Source organism: Balaenoptera musculus, chromosome 13, assembly GCF_009873245.2.
Source record: "Balaenoptera musculus isolate JJ_BM4_2016_0621 chromosome 13, mBalMus1.pri.v3, whole genome shotgun sequence".
NCBI lineage: Eukaryota > Metazoa > Chordata > Mammalia > Artiodactyla > Balaenopteridae > Balaenoptera > Balaenoptera musculus.
The window spans coordinates 55,292,295-55,313,896 of NC_045797.1; the positions used below are offsets into that span (position 1 = coordinate 55,292,295).

General features: G+C 56.2%; 2 protein-coding genes across 3 annotated transcripts; both read left to right on the forward strand.

The window, feature by feature from the left end:
- The first annotated feature begins 230 nt into the window (after nt 1-230).
- On the forward strand, nt 231-13,212 carry HAAO (3-hydroxyanthranilate 3,4-dioxygenase). 2 transcript variants are annotated; one of them, XM_036873858.1, is made up of 11 exons: nt 300-387; nt 1,115-1,220; nt 1,338-1,416; nt 6,236-6,319; nt 6,615-6,721; nt 9,297-9,386; nt 9,721-9,764; nt 10,074-10,219; nt 12,031-12,099; nt 12,288-12,370; nt 12,469-13,212. In XM_036873858.1, exons 2-11 carry the CDS (start codon nt 1,216-1,218, stop codon nt 12,545-12,547), a joined length of 786 nt encoding a protein of 261 aa, XP_036729753.1. In that variant the 5' UTR covers nt 300-387; nt 1,115-1,215; the 3' UTR covers nt 12,548-13,212. The 2 variants fall into 2 exon arrangements, with proteins under 2 accessions (XP_036729752.1, XP_036729753.1); XM_036873857.1 differs by lacking the exon at nt 1,115-1,220 and having other exon boundaries at nt 231-387.
- Nucleotides 13,213-13,468: 256 nt separating this feature from the next.
- On the forward strand, nt 13,469-17,003 carry OXER1 (oxoeicosanoid receptor 1). The gene is given in 8 exon segments (XM_036872572.1): nt 13,469-13,727; nt 14,457-14,543; nt 14,901-14,971; nt 15,383-15,418; nt 15,420-15,624; nt 15,627-15,911; nt 15,914-15,993; nt 15,995-17,003. Coding segments are annotated over 8 exon segments (1,578 nt in total). The 3' UTR covers nt 16,550-17,003.
- The last annotated feature ends 4,599 nt before the right edge of the window (nt 17,004-21,602 follow it).

A 21,602-nucleotide genomic window follows, 5' to 3' on the forward strand; every position in this document is an offset into this window, starting at 1 on the left:
CGGAAAGTCTGGGGACAAGGGACCAGGAATGTTCTCGATCCTGTGACTTACGCCTGGATCGGGCGCCCCACTCCGGCGCGGGTGGGCGGGGCGCCCCGGCTGTGCTGCGAGGCTGGGTCAGGCGGCGCGGAGCGCGCGGGGGCTCCAGACCAAAGTCGGAGAGTGGCCACAGCGCGTCACAGGTGGTTGCCCCGCCCTTTGACCCTCGGGATGCTGATTAACCAGGCGGTCAATAGGCGGTCGGGCAGAGGCGCGCCCCTCCGACGGCGCGGAGGACACGGCTCTGGAGCGCGGCTCCTGGGAGGCCATGGAGAGACCCGTGAGAGTGAAGGCTTGGGTGGAGGAGAACCGGGCCTCCTTCCTGCCCCCGGTCTGCAACCAGCTCCTGTGAGTCCCACGCACGCCCCCATCCTCCTGCCCTCTGTCCTCACCTCCTCCTCCTCCATCTGCACCCCTCAACCTCCAGCTGAGAGTTCGTCGACCCAGAAGCTTGCAGAAAGGGGGATGCCATTCTCGTGGTGTTCAGGGAAGGGTGAGGACGGGCTGTTCCGGGTTTCACCACCTTCGTCTGTTCCTCTTTCTGGTGACTGCGTGCTGCCTTGACGTCTGAGGATGGCTGGGTGACGGAGACTAAAGACTTGCCGATGCCAGATGGCAGCCCTGTCCCCCAGGGCTGAGAAACAGCGCTCCAACCCCCACTGACTCTCAGAAATTGGGGGGTGGGGAGGTTGATACCCCAGAATCAATTGTAGAACGGAGGCCTGGGGACAGCCCAATCGTACACCCACACTCCGTTCAGGAAGCTGCAGGCAGAGGGCGAAATCAGAGGGTCAGCTCCTGCGGGAGGATCTCCATTTGGTGCTCTTCCCAGGCCCCCCTCTGCAGCTGGGCGCACACAGACCCCCACCAGGCCCTCCCTGGCCACCTCTGCCCCAGCACCCAACAGGGCTGACCGTGTCCCAGCACGGTCTTCCTCCGGCAGACCTCTCAGGCCCTCCCCTGTGGACCCTTCACCTCCTTCCCCTTCATTCGCCTGGGTGGCCCGGCCTCGTGTGCTCCCCAGCTCCGGGTTCACAGTCCCGAGTTTGCTGTGTCCGCTGAAAATCTCCAACAGGGCGGCTCCTCAAACCACACAGCTCCAATCACTAACACCTCGACAAGCCGGAGACTGCCAAGTGTTTTCACATCACCTCATTTAATTCTCCCAGTAGCCCCATGAGGTGGGATTTTTTTTTTTAATATCTTTGTTGGAGCATAATCGCTTTACAATGTTGTGTTAGTTTCTGGTTGTGCAACCGCGAGCTGGTTCAGGACCTCTCCCCTCTCATCCACTGCAGGCACCAGAAGCAGCTCAAAATCATGTTCGTCGGGGGTCCCAACACCAGGAAGGACTACCACATCGAGGAGGGTGAGGAGGTAGGCTGTGGACTGCCCCCCACCACCACCGACCCAGCCCTGGGGGGAGGGGACACTTCCCCTGCCAGGGCCAGAGCCTGTGGATGAGAGAGGCGGGTGGTCAGATGACTGATGGGTGAAGGGGACACAACTGAAACCACAGGGTAAAACTGCTGCCTGGAAGTTGTGGACACCCAGTGACACCCTTGACAGCTCCATCCTCGAGGGAACACTGCTGGGGAAGCCCCGGGAAAGAATCCAGCCTCTGCGGGAGTGAGAGGCTCCAGCTGTTGGGCATCAGCCCCCAGACACAGGGGCCGTCCATGCTCCGGTGGGGGGATGCCCTGCCCCCCTCGCCCCCAAACCTGAATAATGCAAGATTGGCCTCCAAAATGAGACCCAAATGCTGAGAGGGACCTGGGCGCTCCACTCTGGTCCCAGGAGCCAAGTTCTCCAGGAAGGGCTGGGGCTGGGAGGCCCCCTCCTTATCTAGAGGGCACAAGACACATCAGTTGCTAGGAGCTATTTGATGGAGGGGTGGGCAGGTGGGAGGGGGAATTTGTACTGAATACCCTTTTGTACCTTGAATTTTGAACTGTATTTCTGTACTCTCTACCCCAAAGTAAACAAACAAAAGTAAACTCAAAGAAAAAAAGATGGGCCCCCTTGAGAGGCACGGATGGGTTCCCAGCTATCAGAATCTCTGGTGGCAAAGGTTCAGTATGGGGGGGCCTGACGCTGGGGTTCAAGGTCCGGGGTTCAGCTTGGTCACCAGCCTCCACCCCCCACCACTGGTGTCTCAGCCGCAGCCGGGGACTGGAGGGAACACAGGAGAATCACTCGCTTAACAAGCATTTGCCGAGCACCTAAGGCGTGGGTGAGGGCAGAGCGGGGAGGACCCCTGGCCAGCCAACCCCTCGCCTCTTCCCCTTCCTAGGCCCCGCCCCTCTCCCGCCACCCACTTCTCACAACACACCTCACTGGAGGCCATTTTCCTCTGGAAAAAATCAGCAGGAAAACCAAAACTACAGAGGGAAGATGGGATTGGATTGGGAGTGGCCCCGGTGGGGGAGATGAGGCCGGTTACAGGGTCTTGCCTGCCTGCCTCAGTCAGCCTCAGGCCCCCCATCTTGTCTTCCAGAGGCTTCCACCCTGTGAGCCCAGGTCTCAGTGCCCACCTCTCCCATCTCCCTCCCTCCTTCCTCCCCTTCTTGCCCCCTACCACCTCTGTCCCAGCCCCACCTCAAGGTCTCCCCAAGTGGACGGGTGTCCGCTTAGGGGCCCAAACCAAACCCTGACTCAGCTGGGTCGCTGGCAGGTGAGGAGGGCTGGCTTGAGCAGGTGTCCCCACTCTGGAGGGACCCTCAGGTGGCTGGGAGGAATTTGGGAACTCCCATCAATCTGTGATGGCTTGGTCCTACCTGCGGCGGGGGAGAGTGCCAGCCACAGGCCCTGGCAGCCACAGGGCTGAGGGTCAGCAGCCTCTCTGTCCCTGCTTGTCCTCGAATCCGAGGAGAGTCCGGGGGCCAGGCTCCTCCCTGGTGAGGGAAGGGAGTCACTGAGCCGAATTCTCCTCCTGGCTGAACTCAGGCCTCTGCAACAGCCTTTCAGGTGCCCGGGCTCTACCCACCACACACACTCCAGTTACCTGACTCCTTCCCTTGGGGCGCACAGGTGCGAGGGAGCCTGGGCTGGGAGTCAGCTGGACCTGGAGTCTGCCTCTTACCAACGATGTGATTTGGCAGGGCCCATCACATCACCTCTCTGAGACTGTTTCCTCGCAGCTCACGGGGGACACCGGCCCCTGGCTGGTGGAAGGATGCAGTGTGGGTACGGTATGTGCACAGAGCCTGGCACAGAGCTTAGGTGCTTAATACACATGGGTTCTCTGCACCCTCAGCCCCTCCCTGGCCTCGCCTGCCTGTAAGGCCTTTCCAGGCTGCGGAGGCCAGAATCGATTCAACAGCCAGTACAGTTAATCTTCTAGTTAGCCCCAGGCCCCAAACATCATTTACTTCCAAACAGAGCATCATTCCTTTTGGAGTGCCCGTGAGTGACTGTTTGGGATTTTCTGCTGTTCAAGATGTGCCCCTCTGCTCCAGGCTAGGCCTGTTCCTCATCACAGGACAGGCCTCTAAAATTCCACTTTTTCTAAGTTGTTTAATGGCCACTAACACCTTGTAGCCTGCCCAGAAAGGGCTTGACTTTGGCCCAGACCATCACTCCAGCCCTGCCGCCCACTCCAGCTTTCCCTGATAGTTGTGGGGCCTAAGGGGTATGACCCCCTCTCTAGAATTCTCTAGGCCTTTCCTCCTCTCCCCATAACCATGGAAGGACACCTCCCACATATACAAACACATAGGGGCTTCCTCCCAGCTAAGGAGGGTTTGGGGGGAGTTTGCAGAATTGCTCCCTAGAAGAGCCTGATAAGTTTTTTCTTATTTGTTTTAAATAATTTGCATGAGTTATTTTTAATAATAAAAGTAAATATTGTTTATTGTAGAAAACGTGCAGAATATAGGAAAGACAAACGTAAATGTGTACCTCATTCATAATCCCACCACTCAGGGATGCCACGGTGAACACTGCCTGGATTATACATGTATGGCTATGTAATTAGAAACCTGCTGGGTGTAGCTCTGCATCTTGCTTTAACATGATAACTTTAGTATTTTCCCATTTTATTAACAGTTATTCAAAGACATCGTTTTTAATGGCTGCATAATGTTCTATATATTGTCTCTATCATAAAATAGTGCCATTTCCCCTATTGCTATTATTAGCATTATTTTTGCTATTCCTTCCATCACTAATATTAATAGCTAGAGGTTGTTGAGTGCTGACTATGTGCTGGGTACCTTTGTGTACAGCATCCTGGGCACACTTCACAGCAACATTCTGAGTAGATACTGTCATTTTATAAATGAGGAAACGAGGCACAGAAAGGCTAACTGAATTGGCCAAAGGTACACGGTGACCTGGCCGAGCTGAGGGATGAGTGACACTGGGTGCTATGCCTTTAACCACCATGTGCTGTGATAAAACAGCCATGTACGGCTGCCATGAGGCAGGTGCATTTCTTAAGATTTTTTTTTTTTTAGTGTGGACCATTTTTTTTAAAGTCTTTATTGAATTTGTTACAATATTGCTTCTGTTTTTATGTTTTGGTTTTTTGGCCACAAAGCATGTAGGATCTTAGCTCCCCGACCAGGGATCGAACCCCTGCACTCCCTGCACTGGAAGGTGAAGTCTTAACCACTGGACCGCCAGGGAAGTTCCGAGCCAGGTGCATTTCTGATTCACTGCAGCCACTTTCCTAGAGATGGAATGACTAGGGCAAGCTGTAAGGCGGCCAACTGTCCTGGTTTTCCCTGGACTTTGACGGTTTCAGCGTGGAAGGTCCTGCATCCCAAGAAACCCTTACAGGGGTGTGAGCGGTGAAGGCTCTTCCTGCCCTTTGCCACACTGCCCTTCAGAGGGGTTGTGTCAGCTTGTCCTCGTGTCAGACCGTAAAGCCACATTTCTCTAGTTTCCCTGAGCTCACTTGATTTCTCTTAGTAGACTCTGGGACAAGAATCTCTATCTCCTCTAACTCCTTACACAATAGTAATAATTATTATTAATAACACCCCTTCAACTATTTGGCTGGGGCTCTTAACACCCGTGCAATGTGTGACTGGTAAAGAGAAAATGTGTCTTCCTCCTCCTCCTCCCAGTGCCATGGGTAATCTCAGTAAACACATTAATTAGGGACTTAGGATGGAATAGGAAAATGCAGTAGGAACCCTGCAGCACCTGCTCCCCGCCCCAGGGAGACAGCAGGAGGCGAGTGCTTCCATCCCCAGAGCCCCCAATTCATCCCAGCTTCCAGCATCAAGTCCACCATTTACATGGCCATTTATGTGTCCAGTCGACCTCCAGAGGGATTTGGACCAGCATAGCCCCATTCCAGGGCATCACTGTGGCCAGAGGAGCTAGCACTGGCTCCAGAGCTACACTCAGACTCAGGTCCAAACTGCTGCTCCAGGACTAACTGTGTGACCTTAGGCAAGTGGCTTCACTCTCTGAGCCTCAGTTTCCCTTTTTTCTTTTCTGCAGAATGGGGCTAATAATATTTTTGAAGGTTGTCACAAAGATTTCTGATAATGTACAGGCATACCTAAGAGATATTGCAGGTTCGGTTCCAGACCACTGAAAGAGAGCAAATATTGCAATAAAGTGAGTCACATGAATTTTTTGGTTTCCCACTGCATGTAAAAGTTATGTCTACACTATACTGTAGTCTATTAAGTGTGCAATAGCATTATGTCTAAAAAAACAGTATACATACCTTAATTTAGAAATAATACTGTTGGGAAAATGGCACCAATAGATTTGCTCAATGCAGGGTTGCCACAAACCTTCAATTTAAAAAAAAAAGCAGTATCTGGGAAGCGCAATAAAGTGCAGCACAATAAAACAAGTCCTGTCTGTATAGAAAAGTGCTTGCCCAGCCCCTGGGACGCAGTAAATGGGTGGTTCTCCTTACCTGGCTGATGGGTCCCTGAATTGTCCACTAAGCATCTCAGCCAGCCTCCTGCCCTCAAGCCAGACACCAGCTGTTATGTCCTGGGTACTTTGGTCATCACTTTAATGTCAAGGTATGATCCTCATGTGTCCCCAGCCCTTTTATCTGTGGCCTGTGTCAGGGGAGGCTGGGGCCTCACGCGCGAGTGACCAAGGTGCTCGTGAACTCTGAGGCCTTCAGGAAGTTCCTCAGGTTTCCTGGTCAGAACTCAGGCCAAAGACCTGGAAGAGGGACTGGGGAGAGTCCAAGCCTGTCTGCTGTCCTTTGCCACAGGTGTTTTACCAGCTGGAAGGCGACATGCTTCTCCAAGTCCTGGAGCAAGGGAAACACCGTGATGTGGTCATTCGGCAGGGAGAGGTGAGGCTGGGCCCCAGAACAGGACCCCAGCATGTCCACTCTCCTGGCTTTCGTGGCGGTCTTGTGCTCCCAGCCTTTTCCTGCCCTCCTACCTGCCCAACCTGCCTCGGCCCCGTCCTCAGGCACTTCCTCCTCAAGGCTGTCCATCTCAGCACAGCCTGACATCCCCTCTAGTTCCCGGGTGGAGGCTTGGCAGAGAGGGGGCTGGGCTGGACTGTGGCCAGCTGGGGAGGCCTGGGACCCCGCAGCACTGAGGCCTCCGTGGGGGGCTGGCACCTTGTCCCCACCCCTGCAGATCTTCCTCCTGCCCGCTGGGGTCCCCCACTCTCCACAGAGGTTTGCCAACACAGTGGGGCTGGTGATTGAGCGGAGGCGGCTGAAAACGGAGCTAGATGCGCTCAGGTAAATGGGCCTTGTCTGGGGGTCTGGCACAGAGATGGGGGGGAAGCAGCAGGATCCTAGATAGACCCAAGAAAGCCACTCAGCCACCACTGAGAGGGTTGGTGGCAATGGAGACCCTGCATTTGCTGGCTGATGGGGAGGGATTGGGGTAGGTGGTAGGGTGGGTCTGATGATGCCGGGGAGGCGGGGTGTTCTCTGTGACCCCCTGGGAGCCCATCAGCCTGACACCTTCTGGCTGGGCCCAGAACATGTGGGCTCTTAGTTCCCCAACCAGGGATTGAACCCACGCCCCCTGCAGTGGAAGCGTGGAGTCTTAACCACTGGACCGCCAGGGAAGACCCAGAACCTGTGCTTTCTGCACTGAGGTCTGCTGGGGAAGGGCAGGGGGATGGTTGCCAAAGTCAAACCCCCCTGGCCCAAGGCAGCCCGGAACAGTGCTGCTTCTCCCAGCCTCCCACCCCAGAGCTGAGTCTCCGCCAATGCGCCCCTCTGCTTGTTTCTCTACCCCCAGCTCATTCCACACCCAGCGCTGACATTTGAGTAACACTTACTATGTGCTGGGCACCGCTTTATGTGTATTTATTCCTTTAACCCTCACAATGATCCTATCCGGTGGGTACCGTTATGTACTTTACAGATGAAGAAACTGGGCCCAGGGAAGTTGAGTTTGCTAGAAAGTGGCCGAGCTGGCATTATAGAGAAATATGAAGTTACGGCTGGGACAGCCTAGATGGGAGTGTGAGTAAACACCAAGGAGGGGACGAATATGGGTGCAGAGATGGGTGCTCTGTTTCTATAGCAGATTTCTAGAACAGAGTTCCCATCTTGTCCCATTCAGTTACCCGATTATTATCCTCTGAAAGGAGAACTCAGCCTGTGGTTCAGGGGGACCCAGATTTTTCCAAAAGCTAAGCTATTTTTTTATATTTTTTAACTAAGAAAATTAAAATTTCCCAGCAAGTTACTGAAATCAGAAAACTTTGTTATAATGGACATTTTAAAAATGTCCACATCTTGTGTTATAATGGACATTTTAAAAATTCGTCCCTTTTTTTCTAATTACCAAAGTCATACACGTTCAATCTTGAAATCTGGAAAAGTACAAGAAAGCAAAATGAACAAAATTAAAATGACTTGTCAGGTAACGGGTAAATTTGATAGCATGTGAATGATATCTCAATAAAACAAAATAAAGAGAAAACAAGCAGAAAAAAGTCATCCCGCCAATCAAAGCTAACAAAGCATTTAGACGTCCATCTCATCTTTTTTCTATGCATACCTACACCTTACAACATTGCAGTCTTACTGCAAGCATGGGTTTGAGTTTTGCAGTTTTTTTTACATAAAAAAACTCATGAGTGTCTCTCATACTATTAAATGCTTTGCAAAAAACACCATGTTAATGACTGCATACTAATCTACTGCAGAATAGTCTGTTGTAGAAATAGCTGCCTGGCCTTAAATTCGAAAATAAATTTTTGACATGGGGCTTTATATGGGGAGTCTTCAGTGATGGAGAGGACGGCGTCTTCAGTAACACTTTTACAGCAAATTCAGTAACAGATTTCATCTGGCTGCTTTTGACCTTTAATAAAAGCCAGGGGCTCAACATTAAAATGCCACTCTGAAGGCAGTTCCTGGAGGGCATCGAGGTCCAGTTATGAGGCTTTCCAGTGGCCAGCTCCATCCCAGGATAGAACTTAGGGTGTCAGGCAGGGTGGATGCACTGTGTGTCTGTAAACCATCGCCCATAAGCAGGACCACTTCTCTTTCTCAGGAGGAGCCGAAGAGCAGAGCTGGCCTGGCACTGGGAGCTAAGCTTGGGGGTTAGGCATTCAGTCAGTAGATGTGCTGCACACACAGGGCCCTGAGGCCCAGCCCCGGTCTGCCCCGCGCTCCTCAGGCCAGTGGAGCTGCACGCCAGGCCGGGCTGGGGGCCTGGGTGGGCTTCAGGGAGTCTACTAGAGGCTCTGTGTACAGGCGTATGGACCTTCCTCCAGAGAAGAGGCGCAGCGCTTTGCTCCAGTTCTCAGAGCCATCCATGACCCCAAAAGAAGGAGCCCCTCATCTGGGGGACGTCTTCAGCACGTTGGTTCCTTAAGGTTCCGTGTGCTCTGACCTAGAGTGCCAGCACACTAGGGCCCGGATCAGGCTCAGCCTCAGCTTCCCCTTTTGGAAAAGCATTTGCCACTGATGCTGTGTTTCTAAGACTGTCTCCAGTCGGCCCTGCTTCTGCCACTTACAGGCTGTGTAATCCCTGCCAAGTTGCCCAGCTTCTCCCTGAATCTCGGAGTTCTATCTACTTTGTAAATGGTCAAGTTTGGGGAACCAGGAAGAGCTATGGGGACGGGGTCGATAATAGCCCACCCACGTTGGGGCCACACGGGGGCTCCTGGGAGAGCCGAGTGTGGGTGAGCGTGCGTCGGCCACTAGGTTGCGCTAACAGGATGGAGCAGGCCGTCAGCTCTGTAGGGCCAGCCCGGGCCCAGCCAATCACAAGCAGAGCCAGGCCTGAGGGAGGCTGCCCTGAGGACGTCCAGGTGGGGAGCTGGGTGCCCGCTTTTTGTTCTGGCAGGTACTACATAGGCGACACCACTGACGTCCTGTTTGAGAAGTGGTTCTACTGCGAGGATCTCGGCACACAGTTGGCCCCCATCATCCAGGAGTGAGCCCCCAGCCCAGCCCCTGCCCCTCGCTCTCCTGAGGCCCCATGCTCTGGCTGGGGAGAGCAGACCCAGCCCAGCAGTGCTCCTCGGCAGTACCTGCCAGCCTGGAGCCATCAAGCCCAGGATTTAGGGAGAAAGTCTGCCCCTCCCCAGGGTGGGAAGCCCCCTGGGGAGGGGAGGGAAAGGATGGAGGATATACAACAAATTGTGTGAGGGCACCATGAGTGTGTGTGGGCTCCTGCACCCCGGAGTGTATGAGTGTGTGTGTGTGTGTGTGTGCGTGCGCGCGCCTGTGTCTCACTAGCCACTACTCTTCCCCCTTTGTGCCTGCAGGTTCCTTAGCTCTGAGCAGCACAGAACAGGAAAACCCAACCCTGGTAAGGCGACTAGGAACCATCTTTCTCCCCTTCCACCTCCCTCCCTCCCTCCCTCCCTCCCTCCCTCCTTTTCCAGAGAAGGGTGGGTCTTGGCTCTGGGTACCAGCGGGTCTCCTTTTGAGTACTCTGCCCTGTACTCAAGGCACAAGAAGATGGCACCAAATAGTACCCCCCCATGGCTGCTTGGTCCTTGAGCTGGAGCCAGAGCCCATTTCAGCGACTGGGAGCTGGGACCCCTGGGAACTGGGCCCTCTGGGGCGGGGCCGGCGGGGCCAGAGGACGCTGACCCCAGCTGTGCTGTGGGTGCAGACCAGCTGCTCAAGGAACCGCCATTCCCCCTGAGCACACGGTCCGTCATGGAGCCCACGTCCCTGGAGGCCTGGCTGGATGACCACCGCAAGGAGCTGCACGCTGGCATACCCCTCAGCCTGTTTGGGGACACCTATGAGACCCAGGTAACACAGCGCTGGGCCACCCAGGGCATCTGCCCAGCAGCCCCGGGAGATGGGAACTAATTACACATGGGAACACACACACACACACACACACACTCACATGCCAGTTTTGGAGGTTGTGGACGCAAGCATAGGTCTTGTTTCCTCCCTGACTCTGAGATGATGGCTTTGCTGTGAGTGGAAGCCCATGGAGGCTATGTGGTCCCCAGCAATCTTTCTTTGCCTTCGGAGTAGGGGGTTGCCCCATCCACTGAGAGATTCCTGGGGGTCTGGGGTCATCTCCCTGCCAGGATTTCCTGGGCCTTTGGCCAGTCATAGCCTTGGCAGCCAGAAGGGAAAGAGATATTTGGGGGTGAGGGTTGGGTGGAGAGTTGCACAGAGAGAGACCCAAACCAGGCTCGCCTCCTTCCATTCAACATTTATTGAGTGCCTATTATGTTTCAGGCTTTAGTAAGAAAATAAGATAGAGTCACTGTCTCAGAGAGTGTATGGTCTAGTAAATGGAGAAGTTAATCAACAATTGCCACGATCATGTGATACATTCTTTGGTAGAGAAGCTACAGGAAGCCATAGGAGGATAAAGGAAGAACCAGGCTGTGAGGGAAGTCAGGGACGACTTCCTGGAGGAGGTGATATACAAGCTGAGTTTTAAAGCTATTGTAGGAGTTTGCAAAAGGAAGAAAGGAAGATGGAGAGCCCATTCCAGGTGAAGGAGAAGCCTGAGCAAAGGCATGGAGGCTTGAAACAGGCTGACATTGCAAACAGCTGAGGTTGGGGAACCAGGACAGGGGAGTGGGGGCAGCAGATACAATTGGTAGATGGCCAAAGTAGCAGGCAGTGCCCACGTGCTAGCGGCTCTCCTGGGCTGGGCAAGGTGCAAGGACGAATCCTGGAAACAAGAGAGCTTCACCCAAGTGCTGAAGCGGGGAGCAGGGGGTGACCAGGCTGCAGTGGTGTTTCAGAAAGATCACTGTAGCCTGTGTGAGAACTGGATCAGGAGGGCAAGTGTGGCGACGAGGAGACCTGCCAGGACGCTCACGTTCACCTGTGCTTTACCGTTTGCCACTGGTACATCCCTTGGAGTTTGAATTAGATACCCCCGTGGAGGGATGATCACTGGATGCAGACCTGCCCTAAAAGGCCCAGCCAGCCGAGCCCTGAGCTTACACAGGGCTGTGAGAGCCGGTGCGCCCCACCAAGCCCCTCCCACCCCATTCTTTCACACCCCTCCTTCTCCCTGCTTCAGTTCACTCCAGCCAATATCTACTGAGTCCCACTCTGGGCCGGTGGGAGCGTGGCCTGCACAGCAGCTGTGGGCTTCCGGGCTGATGCAGGTCAGAGCTGCTCAGCCTCCCTCTCGCTCTCATTCATCCCCTCCCATCTCCCTCCTCCTCCTTAGGCCAGACTCCTAACCTCTCACGAGGAAGGGAGGTGGGCATTCTCTGGGGAGTTCACGTGTGTGTGCTACGTGCGTCTGCACTGTGCCATGTACACACACGTGCCTTGCGTGCCCCTGGTAGGCGTGCCTCCACATGGGTCAGCAGTAGTTGTGTCGTGCATCCGAGGGGCCAGATATGTAGGTGGGTGTGGAGGGCAGGCACGTGTGATCCCCAACAGCAGGTGGCCAGGGGGCCCTGTGGCCTGGGCAGCCTTCCTCTCCAAGGCCAGGTCTCTGCTCAGCACCTGGAAATGAGGCTGTGTTGCGGGCCCCATCCCTGCCCCACGCAGGCCTGGTGTCTTGGGGCCAGGTTCAAGGCCGTCTCCCACGTGGGGCAGGATGCGCTGGAAAACTCTGTGTCACTTCCCCCCAGGTGATGGTCCATGGACAAGGCAGCAGCGAAGGCCCAAGACAGGACGTGGACGTCTGGCTGTGGCAGTTGGCAAGTGGGCCCGGGGGCGGGGCGGGGGGGGCACAGCCTCCTGCCTGCCCGTGAGGACCAGGCTGCTCCTGGGGTGCCCACGGCCTGGACCAGCTCCTGGGCCTCCTTGCCAAGGCTGACTCAGGGACGCTCGGACAGGCGCCGCGGCCTGACAGCCTCCATTTGCTTCTCCTACTCCTCTTTCCTAGGAGGGCTCCTCGGTGGTGACGATGGAAGGACAGCGCCTGAGCCTGACCCCTGACGACAGCCTCCTGGTGCCAGCTGGGACCGCGTGAGTACCGGGGGAGGATTTACCCCCAACTGTGGGACTGCCCACCTTTCCCTGGGATCCCAGCCTTGTCTGAGCCCCGCCTACCTGCGTCGCCACAGGTATAGCTGGGAACGAGGGCAAGGCTCCACGGCCCTGTCTGTGACTCAGGACCCTGCCCGCAAGAAGCCCCTGGGGTGACTGATCCTCATGCTGCGGGCCCAGAGCAGCCACAGGGTGCCCCCGAGCGCCACCCCTGCCAAGTAACTCTCCCAGCCCCACCGCTTCTACGTGCACTGCTGCCGAGTGACTCAGCGTCTCCCGGGCCGGGTCCTGGACACCACTGTCATCCATCCTCCTCCTGTCCTCTCCAGGACGCCAGGTTCCTGGGGGCCGTAGCTCCCCTTCCCCCCTAACAGCCTTCAGCCCACTGCCCTGCAGGGTTCTGCCGGGTGGACTGCCCCCTGAGGCCAGGGTCCTCTCCATCCCTCTGTCCACAGGCTCAGCGCAGCACTTGCCTGCTGCCAAGAAGGTCCTCAGTAAAGGCTTCCTGACAGGCACCTATGGGTCTGCACACACACGGCCTGTGATCTTTGGCAGACACCTGGTGCTCCCATGACTGTGTGTGTGTGCGGGGCGGGGAGGGAGATCTGGAGCACTGGGTGACCGTGGACCTTGTGGAGGGTCTGTGACCGGGTTCCCCTGCTTGTAGAGAAGCGCTCATGCTGTGTGTGTGGCCCCTCCATGCGAGCTCCTATGCCCGTCCTGGGGCACAGCTGATGTTGTCCCTCTGCCTCTTTCTCTTTCTCACTTACTCTTTTTACATAACTTTAAAATATAGCATCTGTTGAGGTTTCTCTCCCCAGTAACTGAAGTGACTTGTGCTCATTGTAGAAAATGTAGAAATACTAAAAACACAAAATCCCCCCAGCTGGAGTTAACCACAGTTAATACACAAAGATTGTGATGAGCCTTCAGAGGGGCGTAAAGCTGTTCAGGGGCTTGGCAGCAGTGGGAAGGGCTGTCTGGCCTCCTCCCCCTTCTCCCCCCTGCTATGTACAGGCCCCCGTGGGGTCCAGGAGTGCTGGGAGCCCCGGACGCAGCAGTGGGTAGAGACGAATCATGCAACCTGCAGAGGGAGATCCGGGCTCGGTTTCATGGGGCTTCAATGAGAAGTTGGTGAGGGGTCGCACGTGGGGGGAGCTGAAGCTGGATCTGGATGAAACAGGTCCCTGGGTAGAGTCAGCGCTTCCTCCAGAAAACCTGGGTCTGAACCCTGCCTCCCCCGCCCCAGCCTGCCGGCTCATTGCTTCAATCCTCTCCACTGACAACGGCAAAGGAGACCCTGACTTTGCTGAAAGGACTTCCGGCCCTGAGGGACGTCGGGACCTTCACCCACCTACCTCTCTAGAGGATTTCCTCTCCTACAGGCAATGAAGAAACACCAACAGCCTCCCCCTAACCTTCCACCAGTTCAGGGCAGTGAGGGCAGAGGCTGGGCGTGTGCTCGGGCTGCAGTGATGTGTTTCTGTGTACAGGAGCTGAGGACAGAACACACGAATGTCCCAGGGAGGCCCCCTGGGCAGGGTGCACATGGCCACGAGAAGGGCCCCCTAGTGCCAAGGGTGGGCCTAATCCAAGACAGAAAATCACGAAAATTAGATCTCCTGTTTTTCTGAACACCAACTCTGTGCCAGGGAATTTGCTAGACATTTTCACATACATGACCTCATTTAATCCTTATAATTCTCCAAGAAGGTGGTAGCACCCCGTTTAACAGATGAGGCTCAGAGAGATTTGGAAAGCAGGCAGCTCTGTTTCCAACCCAGGCTTGTCTGTATTCAAAGCTCAGTCTGGTGGTCCCACCACCCTTCACCCTGTGGTTACGGCCTATCTGCCCTCAGCCTTGGCCAGTGGGAGCCCAGGGCAGGGGAAAGGCCTGGAGGATCTGTGGGAGAGGGGCCAACGGCCACTGCGTCTGAAACCCAGAGACTCAGAGTTGGCAGCACACAGCGCCCTGCTGAGCACAGCCATTTGGCATGGGGGCAAGGGGGCGGGGCGTGTCAGATCCTGGAGCCTGGAACCACAGCCTCTCTTGGTGCTGTCCCAGGTTACCAGGAGCCCCGGGCCCTCATCTCTGCCCACAGGCCTGGCGCCATGGGCTCATCAGAGTACCACGCAGAGGGGGGCAGGACTGGTACCTTATCTGAAGCCAGCCGCAGCCTCCCACTCCCCTCTCTGCAGTGAGTACTGGGTGATGGCCGGCTAAGTGGGGTGGACGGCGGCAGGGAACCTCGAGGACTCTTAAGATTGTTCTGTTTGTGGGAGAAGCCCCCATGTCCCCAGGCCATGGCAGTAGAAACTTGGCAGGGGAGCCCTCTGCCTGTGGGATGTACTTCCTCACGGATGTGGACTTGGGACCATCCCAGACTTTGGAAGCATCAGGAATCTGGGAATAACAACAGCGGGCTGGCGGACGTACAGCAGGCTGTTCTCAGCAGGCTGTGAGCACGACGGTCAAGGTGTTGACTGGGCTCCCGCCTCCCTCCCCCAGGACGACGTCTTGCTGGCTCCACGGTCCCTGCTGCCAGAGCTGGCGGGGGCAGGGAGGCGGCCACCCTGTCCGTATCTGTGACGGGGTGGGAGGGGTCCAGGGTGGTCTGCATGAACCGGAGGGCTCTGAGTTGCCAGGACAAGCTCCCGCCTTCAGGCAAGCCAATGTCTGACCACTCAGGGCTGTGAACAGTCGGCCCAACCTCACCCCAGCTGGGCCTTCCTCCCACTTCAGGGTTTCTCTGGGCCTCCACTCACCCTGATGAGCCCTGCATCCTCCTCTGCCAGGGGCAACGCAGACCGAGGCCCAGCGTAGAGACCTCACAGGCAGGCCACTCTGTACCCGGGGGAGGTGGGGAGGGAGGGAGGGCAGGCTGCAGGGTTCCCCTTTGCCTGCAAATAGGAACACAGGGTTTCTCAGTGGCTGCGAGGATGCTGATGAAAACCCCAGGATACTGAGTCATCGTGGTGGCCAGCTGACAGCGAGCACTAATCCTTGAACACTCGTGCAGGGGTAGGACGACCGTAGAAACTTCTCTCAGATCCACGGCCCAAGCAGCCCATGGCATTTCATAACCTGAGCTCTCCCTCTCCCCTTCCTTCTCTCTCTGCCTCCTCACTCCCTCCCTTCCTCCCTCCCTCTCCCTCCTCCTCCTCTCCCTCTGCCTTCACCACTGCCTTGGGGTCACCTGGAGAGGCCTCGGCTCCCGGCCACCCGGCCTCCTCCCCGTGGTGTCTGCCCTCCTGGCGCCAGTCCTGAGCGTGGAATTTGTCCTGGGCCTGGTGGGGAACAGCCTGGCCTTCTTCATCTGCTGCTTCCACGCGCGGCCCTGGACGTCCAACACTGTGTTCCTGGTCAGCCTGGTGGTGGCCAACTTTCTCCTGGTCATCAGCCGGCCTCTTCGCGTGGACTACTACTTCCTCCGCGAGCCCTGGCGCTTCGGGGCCACTGCCTGCAAAGTCAGCCCCTTCGTGATCGCCACCAGCCGCTCAGCCAGCATGGTCTCCCTCACGGCCTGAAGGTGGTGCGGCTTCGCCACGTGCTGAGCAGGGCCTCCGTGTGGGCAGCCGCCCGGGCGGCCGGGGGACTCTGGGGGGGGCATCCTGCTCCTCGACGGGCACCTGCTCCCGACCACCAATTCCAGCCACTCCTGCCTCCGTTACCAGCTGGGCACGAGCCCCTCGGCCTCACTCCGCCGGCACCAGGCCCTGTTCGTGTTGGAATCCTTCCTGCCGCCGGTGCTCATCCTCTTTGCCATCGTGAAGGTCATGCTCACCATCCGCCGCCGAGGCCTGGACGTGCAGGCGGGCCCGCGGAGGGCCGTGTGCATGCTGGCCGCGGTCATGGCCATCTACGCGGTCTGCTTCTTGCCCAGTGTCATCTTCGGCAAAGCTTCCATCGTGGCCTTCCGCCTGCATGCCTGCCGCACCCTGGACATCTGCTCGCAGCTCTTCCATGGCTCTGTGGCCTTCACCTACCTCAACAGTGCCCTGGACCCCAGGCTCAACCCCAACTTCCTCTGCCAGGGCCGAGCCCTGCTGGGCCTCACCCAGGGCTGGCAGGCCTCCGCCAGCGACGAGAGCACCTACCAGCCCTCTGTCTGGCGCCGGGTGCCCTCTGGGAAGGTGGTGGCCGCAGGGAAGCTGTAGGCAGAGGCGTCGCAGGAGGTCTCGGAGGAGGGCTGACCAGGAAGGCCCTCCCAGGACGGGGGCCCTGCTGCGGTACCACAGGAGGGAGGACTGCCAGGCTCTGGGCTGGAGGGACAGGGTCACTCCCTGGACTGTTGCCAGCACAGGGTCCCTCAACCAACTGGACAAGGGGCATCTGCAGGAGCCAGGTGGGTGGCAGGGAGAGAAAAGGGTCTTGGCTTGGAGTCGTGTGTCCCAGATGATGTCCCCAAAGCACAGAGCATGATGGCAGGTGGAGACAGGCAGGGGCTCCGGGACTCCAGCTCAGGCAGAGGGCCACACAGCTGCCCTGGCCCGGGCCAGAGCTGGAGGACTGTGAGAGCAGAAGTCTTGCTTTAGAAATTAGACAGCCACATTTTCTGTGATCTCCAGTTTGTCTTTTTCAATACTAATAAACTTCCTTTTGAAAATGCAAGGCTGCCTCAGCTGTCCTAAGGAAAACCAGTAAGTTATCTTTGGGTCCACCTGGCTCTGGCATCAGGAGGGTTCAAAGTGAGTTCCCCAAGATGAAGGGACACTCTGGGGACAGAGTGGGGAAGCTGTCCTTCCACATTGATCCTGGAGCCCCGGTGTGCCCTTAAAGTCAGAACGCTTCCCTGGGAGAGGTCCTCAGGCTCACGGGATGGGCTGCCCACCTGGATCCCTGGGAGGCCCCCGACTTGCTCTCCTGCGGGACCACGTGAGGATCTTCAGCCTGGGAAGTTACCACCTCCATCCAGTTCAGGCTCCCGGCTCGGCTTGGACCCCCTCCCCTGGCTTTCCTCAGCCCCAAGTACCCTTCTGTGGCCCTGGAACCTGTGGTCGCTGCTACCCCACCAGGACAGGATGCTGGATGGGGGCAGGGGTCTCCAGGTCACCGGAGCAAGCTCACCGCCCTCCCCCAGGACCAAAGCTATTTTGCCCATCTCTCCCCCTTTCTGTTCTGTTCAATATGCCTGTGTCAGCGTCTGAGACCACCCGGGCTAACACGTCTGTTGACCTGGGGCCCCCAGGCACAAGGCGTGCACTGGGCATGAATCAGGGGTTTCTTTGGCGGGGGGAGTGGTTGGCCCTGTCGTCCACAGCCGAAGTCACTGGGGGTGTGTGGCCTTCAAGGCTTCTGAAGCGCTACACAGAAGCCACTAAAGCCCCAAATATGCACCTCCTGAACGCCATGTGTCCCCAGCCCTAGCCGTCTCAGGAGAATGAACATCTGCCCCCAGTAGACATACGTCCTCCCCGCTGGGGGGGACGGAAGGGCCTGGGACTGGTTCCCTACTCATCACCCCAGCCACAGGCCCCTAGGCCTCAGATACAGGGTCTGACGATGGGGGCCAAAGCCCCTCTCCCCAGCTGTTTTAATCCTCTTAGTCCAACCCTCTGATATTGTGGACAGGGATGCCCTCCCTCTGTTAGAAGTCCTCAGGAGTGGTGGCCAAGGCCCAGGAGGGTCACCCACGTCCCAGGAGGGAGGCAGGTGGATGCCGTGTGGATGCTGAGGTGGGAGACGGAACGTGTCAGGCAGAGGGAGGCGGCCTGGGGGACACGTTGGATGGGTATTAAAACCTGGTGTGTCTCCAGCCATCTTCCCTTTTCTGAAAACTCACCAGCCGCCGTCAGAAACCCACAGAAATACTGAGAACCCAAACCAAGTGATGGAAATGGGTGTGCCGCCCAGGCCCCTCCAAGGGGGCTCCCCGGGTGTCTCTGCCCCACATGGCCCCCTGCTCCAGTCCTCCACTCTGCTGCTGCCTTTTTCTCGCTGGTAGAGACACTCCTAGGAACTCCCGCCTCGCCACCCTCTGCTGCCACAGAGAGGAGCGGGCCAAGCCTGTGCCAGCCCCACCTGAGATTTGTCATTTCTAAGTCAGACATTCTTATGAGAGGTCTAAGCGCTCCTGGAGGCGGGGGGTTGGGCACTTTCTCGTGGAGCAGCCCCCTCGAGGAGCGCTAACGTGTGTGCTGAATGAACACCAGGCACCTTCCCTCTGATACCATCTCTCCCCACGTTTGTACCTGCCTGGCTTCAGAACAGCTCTAGGGGCAAATGGGGCTCCACGTGCCATTTCCTTGGTCCTCCCTTCCCCTCAACACCGCCACCCCCCGCCCTCTCAGGAGCCGGGCTCACTCTCCTGACCTGATGTAAGGGAAATGACCAGATGGTCCCCGTGGCCTATGTGCACTGCTGTCTCTGCCCCTCGAGAAGTCCCAGGTAGATGCTGGTCACAGGGTTTGGGCCCACACTCCTAACCTTCCCCGGGATCCTTCTTGGCCCTCAGCTTGAAGTTGAGGACTGCTCTCCCCACTGACAAGGCACTCTCTAAAGGGGGTCTGGGTGTCCCCTCATGGGAGAGAAGCAGGGCTTCAGGCTGCCTCCACACTCTCCTTGCATGGAAGGACCCCCTGGTCCTAACCTTGGTCCCAACCCACTGTACCCCTCCCTGGACTTGTTCTCCATGTGTGAAATGGGAACAGTAACCCTGGCCCTTGCTCAACTCCAGGGGTTAGAGATGGAAATAACTGATATGCCAGAGCACTGAGTGAGGAAGGTAGTTATTACGGGGAGGGGGGAGGGGGGAGGGGACAAGGGGTGAGAAAGGATGGGGGAGGGGAGGGGAGAGGGCAAACTGTGTTGAAGTGCAGCGTTTTCTACTGGTGGGAGGGTACCGGTTGTGGTGGTACAAGGTGAGTGGGAGGTGGTACTGAGCAGAGACCCTATTTCCTGCATTTGGCTTCTACATAGCATTTTGGTCCCCGGGACGGGCTGCACTATTCGGTGAACATGTTGGGCAGCACCTCTCTCCCCTTCCTAATGTGACCTGCTGTCCCCTTGAGGGGTGAAAAAACGGCTTCCATGACTTTACCCCGGGAACTCGTGTGCAGGGGGTAGGCAGGCATGGCTGGGCTCACAGGCCTGAAGCCACCAATCATCCAGCATTTGCTGGGCACACACCACGGCCCAGACCCTAAGCCACAAAGTCAGACGATAGGTCTCTGACCTTGAGCCCCGTCAGGCCAAGCCTGGGAGAGAGACCTGCAAACAGATCAAATGCAACCCAAACCAGTGGGATTGCGAGGTAGTAATGCACCGATGACAGCACAAGAGGACAGGGGTTGGAGCGGGGGGTGACAGGGGGCGATGCATGTGAGCTGAGTCTTGGAGGATGAGGAATGTAGCAAAGGGAATGGCATCCCTGGCATAGGGAAGGGCATGAACAAGGGCACAGAGCTGTGAGAAGACTCGGTGTGCAGGGAAGGGTGAGGAGATCACTGAGGCAAGGGAGGAGGAGGCCTAGGGACAGAGTTAGAAGACAGGCAGGAAAGACAGGCTGGGCCCTGCCATCTCAGGAGCTTGGGAGGGTCCTGCAGACAACCCAATAAGGCAGGAAAGGGAGTGTGTGTGAGGTTTTTAAGAAGCTGAGGATGATCTGTCTTGCATTTTGATCAGTTACTCTGGTAACAGTGTGGACAAACTGGTGAGGGGTGTGGGAGATGACCTGAGTAGGACCTGAGTAGGAAACGGTCTGTATTCCAAGCAAGGGCAGCGGCAGTCTGCAAAGGTACAGAGAGGCACAGCCCACGTCAAGGACAGAGGCAACTTTGTGGATGATGGGTGGACACTAACGCATTAAAGAAACAGGTGGTAGAGCAGGTTCATAGGAAAAGATACAGAGTTAAGACAAGTTGGAGGGGCTTGGAGAACCTGCAGGTAAACACGTGCAGCATCACACTTAGGGCTGGAGACTGGATTTCAGAATCTCCCTCTTACTGATGACAGCTGACCTTAGGGGGATGGATGGGGTCACCTGGGGGAGAATGAAGAGGACCAAGAACCATCCTTTAAAAAATCCCCACAAGTAAGGGACACACAAAAGAAGACCCAGTGAAGTGTCCAGAAGAAACCTTTAAGTAGGAAGAAAACCAGGAATGCAACAATAAAAAAGAGCATGAAAGAAGTAAAAAAAAAAAAAAAAAATTAAAAAGAGCCATCTTTTATGAGGGTGAAAGCCGAACATAAAACACCCAGACAGACTGCAAAGTGCCCCATGCGAGAATAAAGCATTCTCAAAAGTCCTAATTGCATGCTGAAGAAAGCTGATGTGAGAACCAAAGTACGTGTCTGACACTGTCTGGTCAAGCATCCTGGACAGACACCCTGGATTAACACCGCATGGTCTGTGCTATTAAAAACAGCTTTTCGGGGACCTCTCTGGTGGCGAAGTGGTTGAGAATCCACCTGCCAATGCAGGGGACACGGGTTCGAGCCCTGGTCCGGGAAGATCCCACATGCCACGGAGCAACTAAGCCCGTGTGCCACAATGACTGAGCCTGCGCTCTAGAGCCTGCGAGCCACAACTACTGAGCCCGCGTGCTGCAACTACTGAAGCCCACGTGCCTGGAGCCCATGTTCCGCAACAAGAGAAGCCACTGCAATGAGAAGCCCGCGCACCGCAACAAAGAGTAGCCCCCACTGGATGCAACCAGTGAAAACCCGCGTGCAGCAACAAAGACCCAAAGCAGCCAAAAATAAATAAATAAATTTAGGGCTTCCCTGGTGGCGCAGTGGTTGAGAGTCTGCCTGCCAATGCAGGGGACACGGGTTCGAGCCCTGGTCTGGGAAGATCCCACATGCCGCGGAGCAACAGGGTCCGTGAGCCACAACTGCTGAGCCTGCGCGTCTGGAGCCTGTGCTCCGCAACAGGAGAGGCCGCGATAGTGAGAGGCCCGCGCACCGTGATGAAGGGTGGCCCCCGCTTGCCGCAACTGGAGAAAGCCCTCGCACAGAAACGAAGACCCAGCACAGCAAAAATAAATAAATAAATTAATTAATTAAAAATAAATAAATAAATAAATAAAATAAATAAATAAATTTATTAAAAAAACAAAAACAAAAAAAACCCCGGCTTTTCAAGAAGTAATAGATTGTTGTTTGTATAAAATTTAATTATATGCAAAACATGTTCTGTATTGGTTATGGATTCAGACATTTGTATTAATTGTATAAAATCATGCATTGGGATGAGAAACACCAAAT

Bases quoted from the DNA above. Each gene is read 5' to 3' on its own strand.
- HAAO (XM_036873857.1), top strand. From the start codon at position 308: ATGGAGAGACCCGTGAGAGTGAAGGCTTGGGTGGAGGAGAACCGGGCC. The intron at 9,387-9,720 runs GTGAGCCCCCAG...TTGTGCCTGCAG, and splicing joins TTGGCCCCCATCATCCAGGA to GTTCCTTAGCTCTGAGCAGC. The intron at 10,220-12,030 runs GTAACACAGCGC...ACTTCCCCCCAG, and splicing joins GGGACACCTATGAGACCCAG to GTGATGGTCCATGGACAAGG.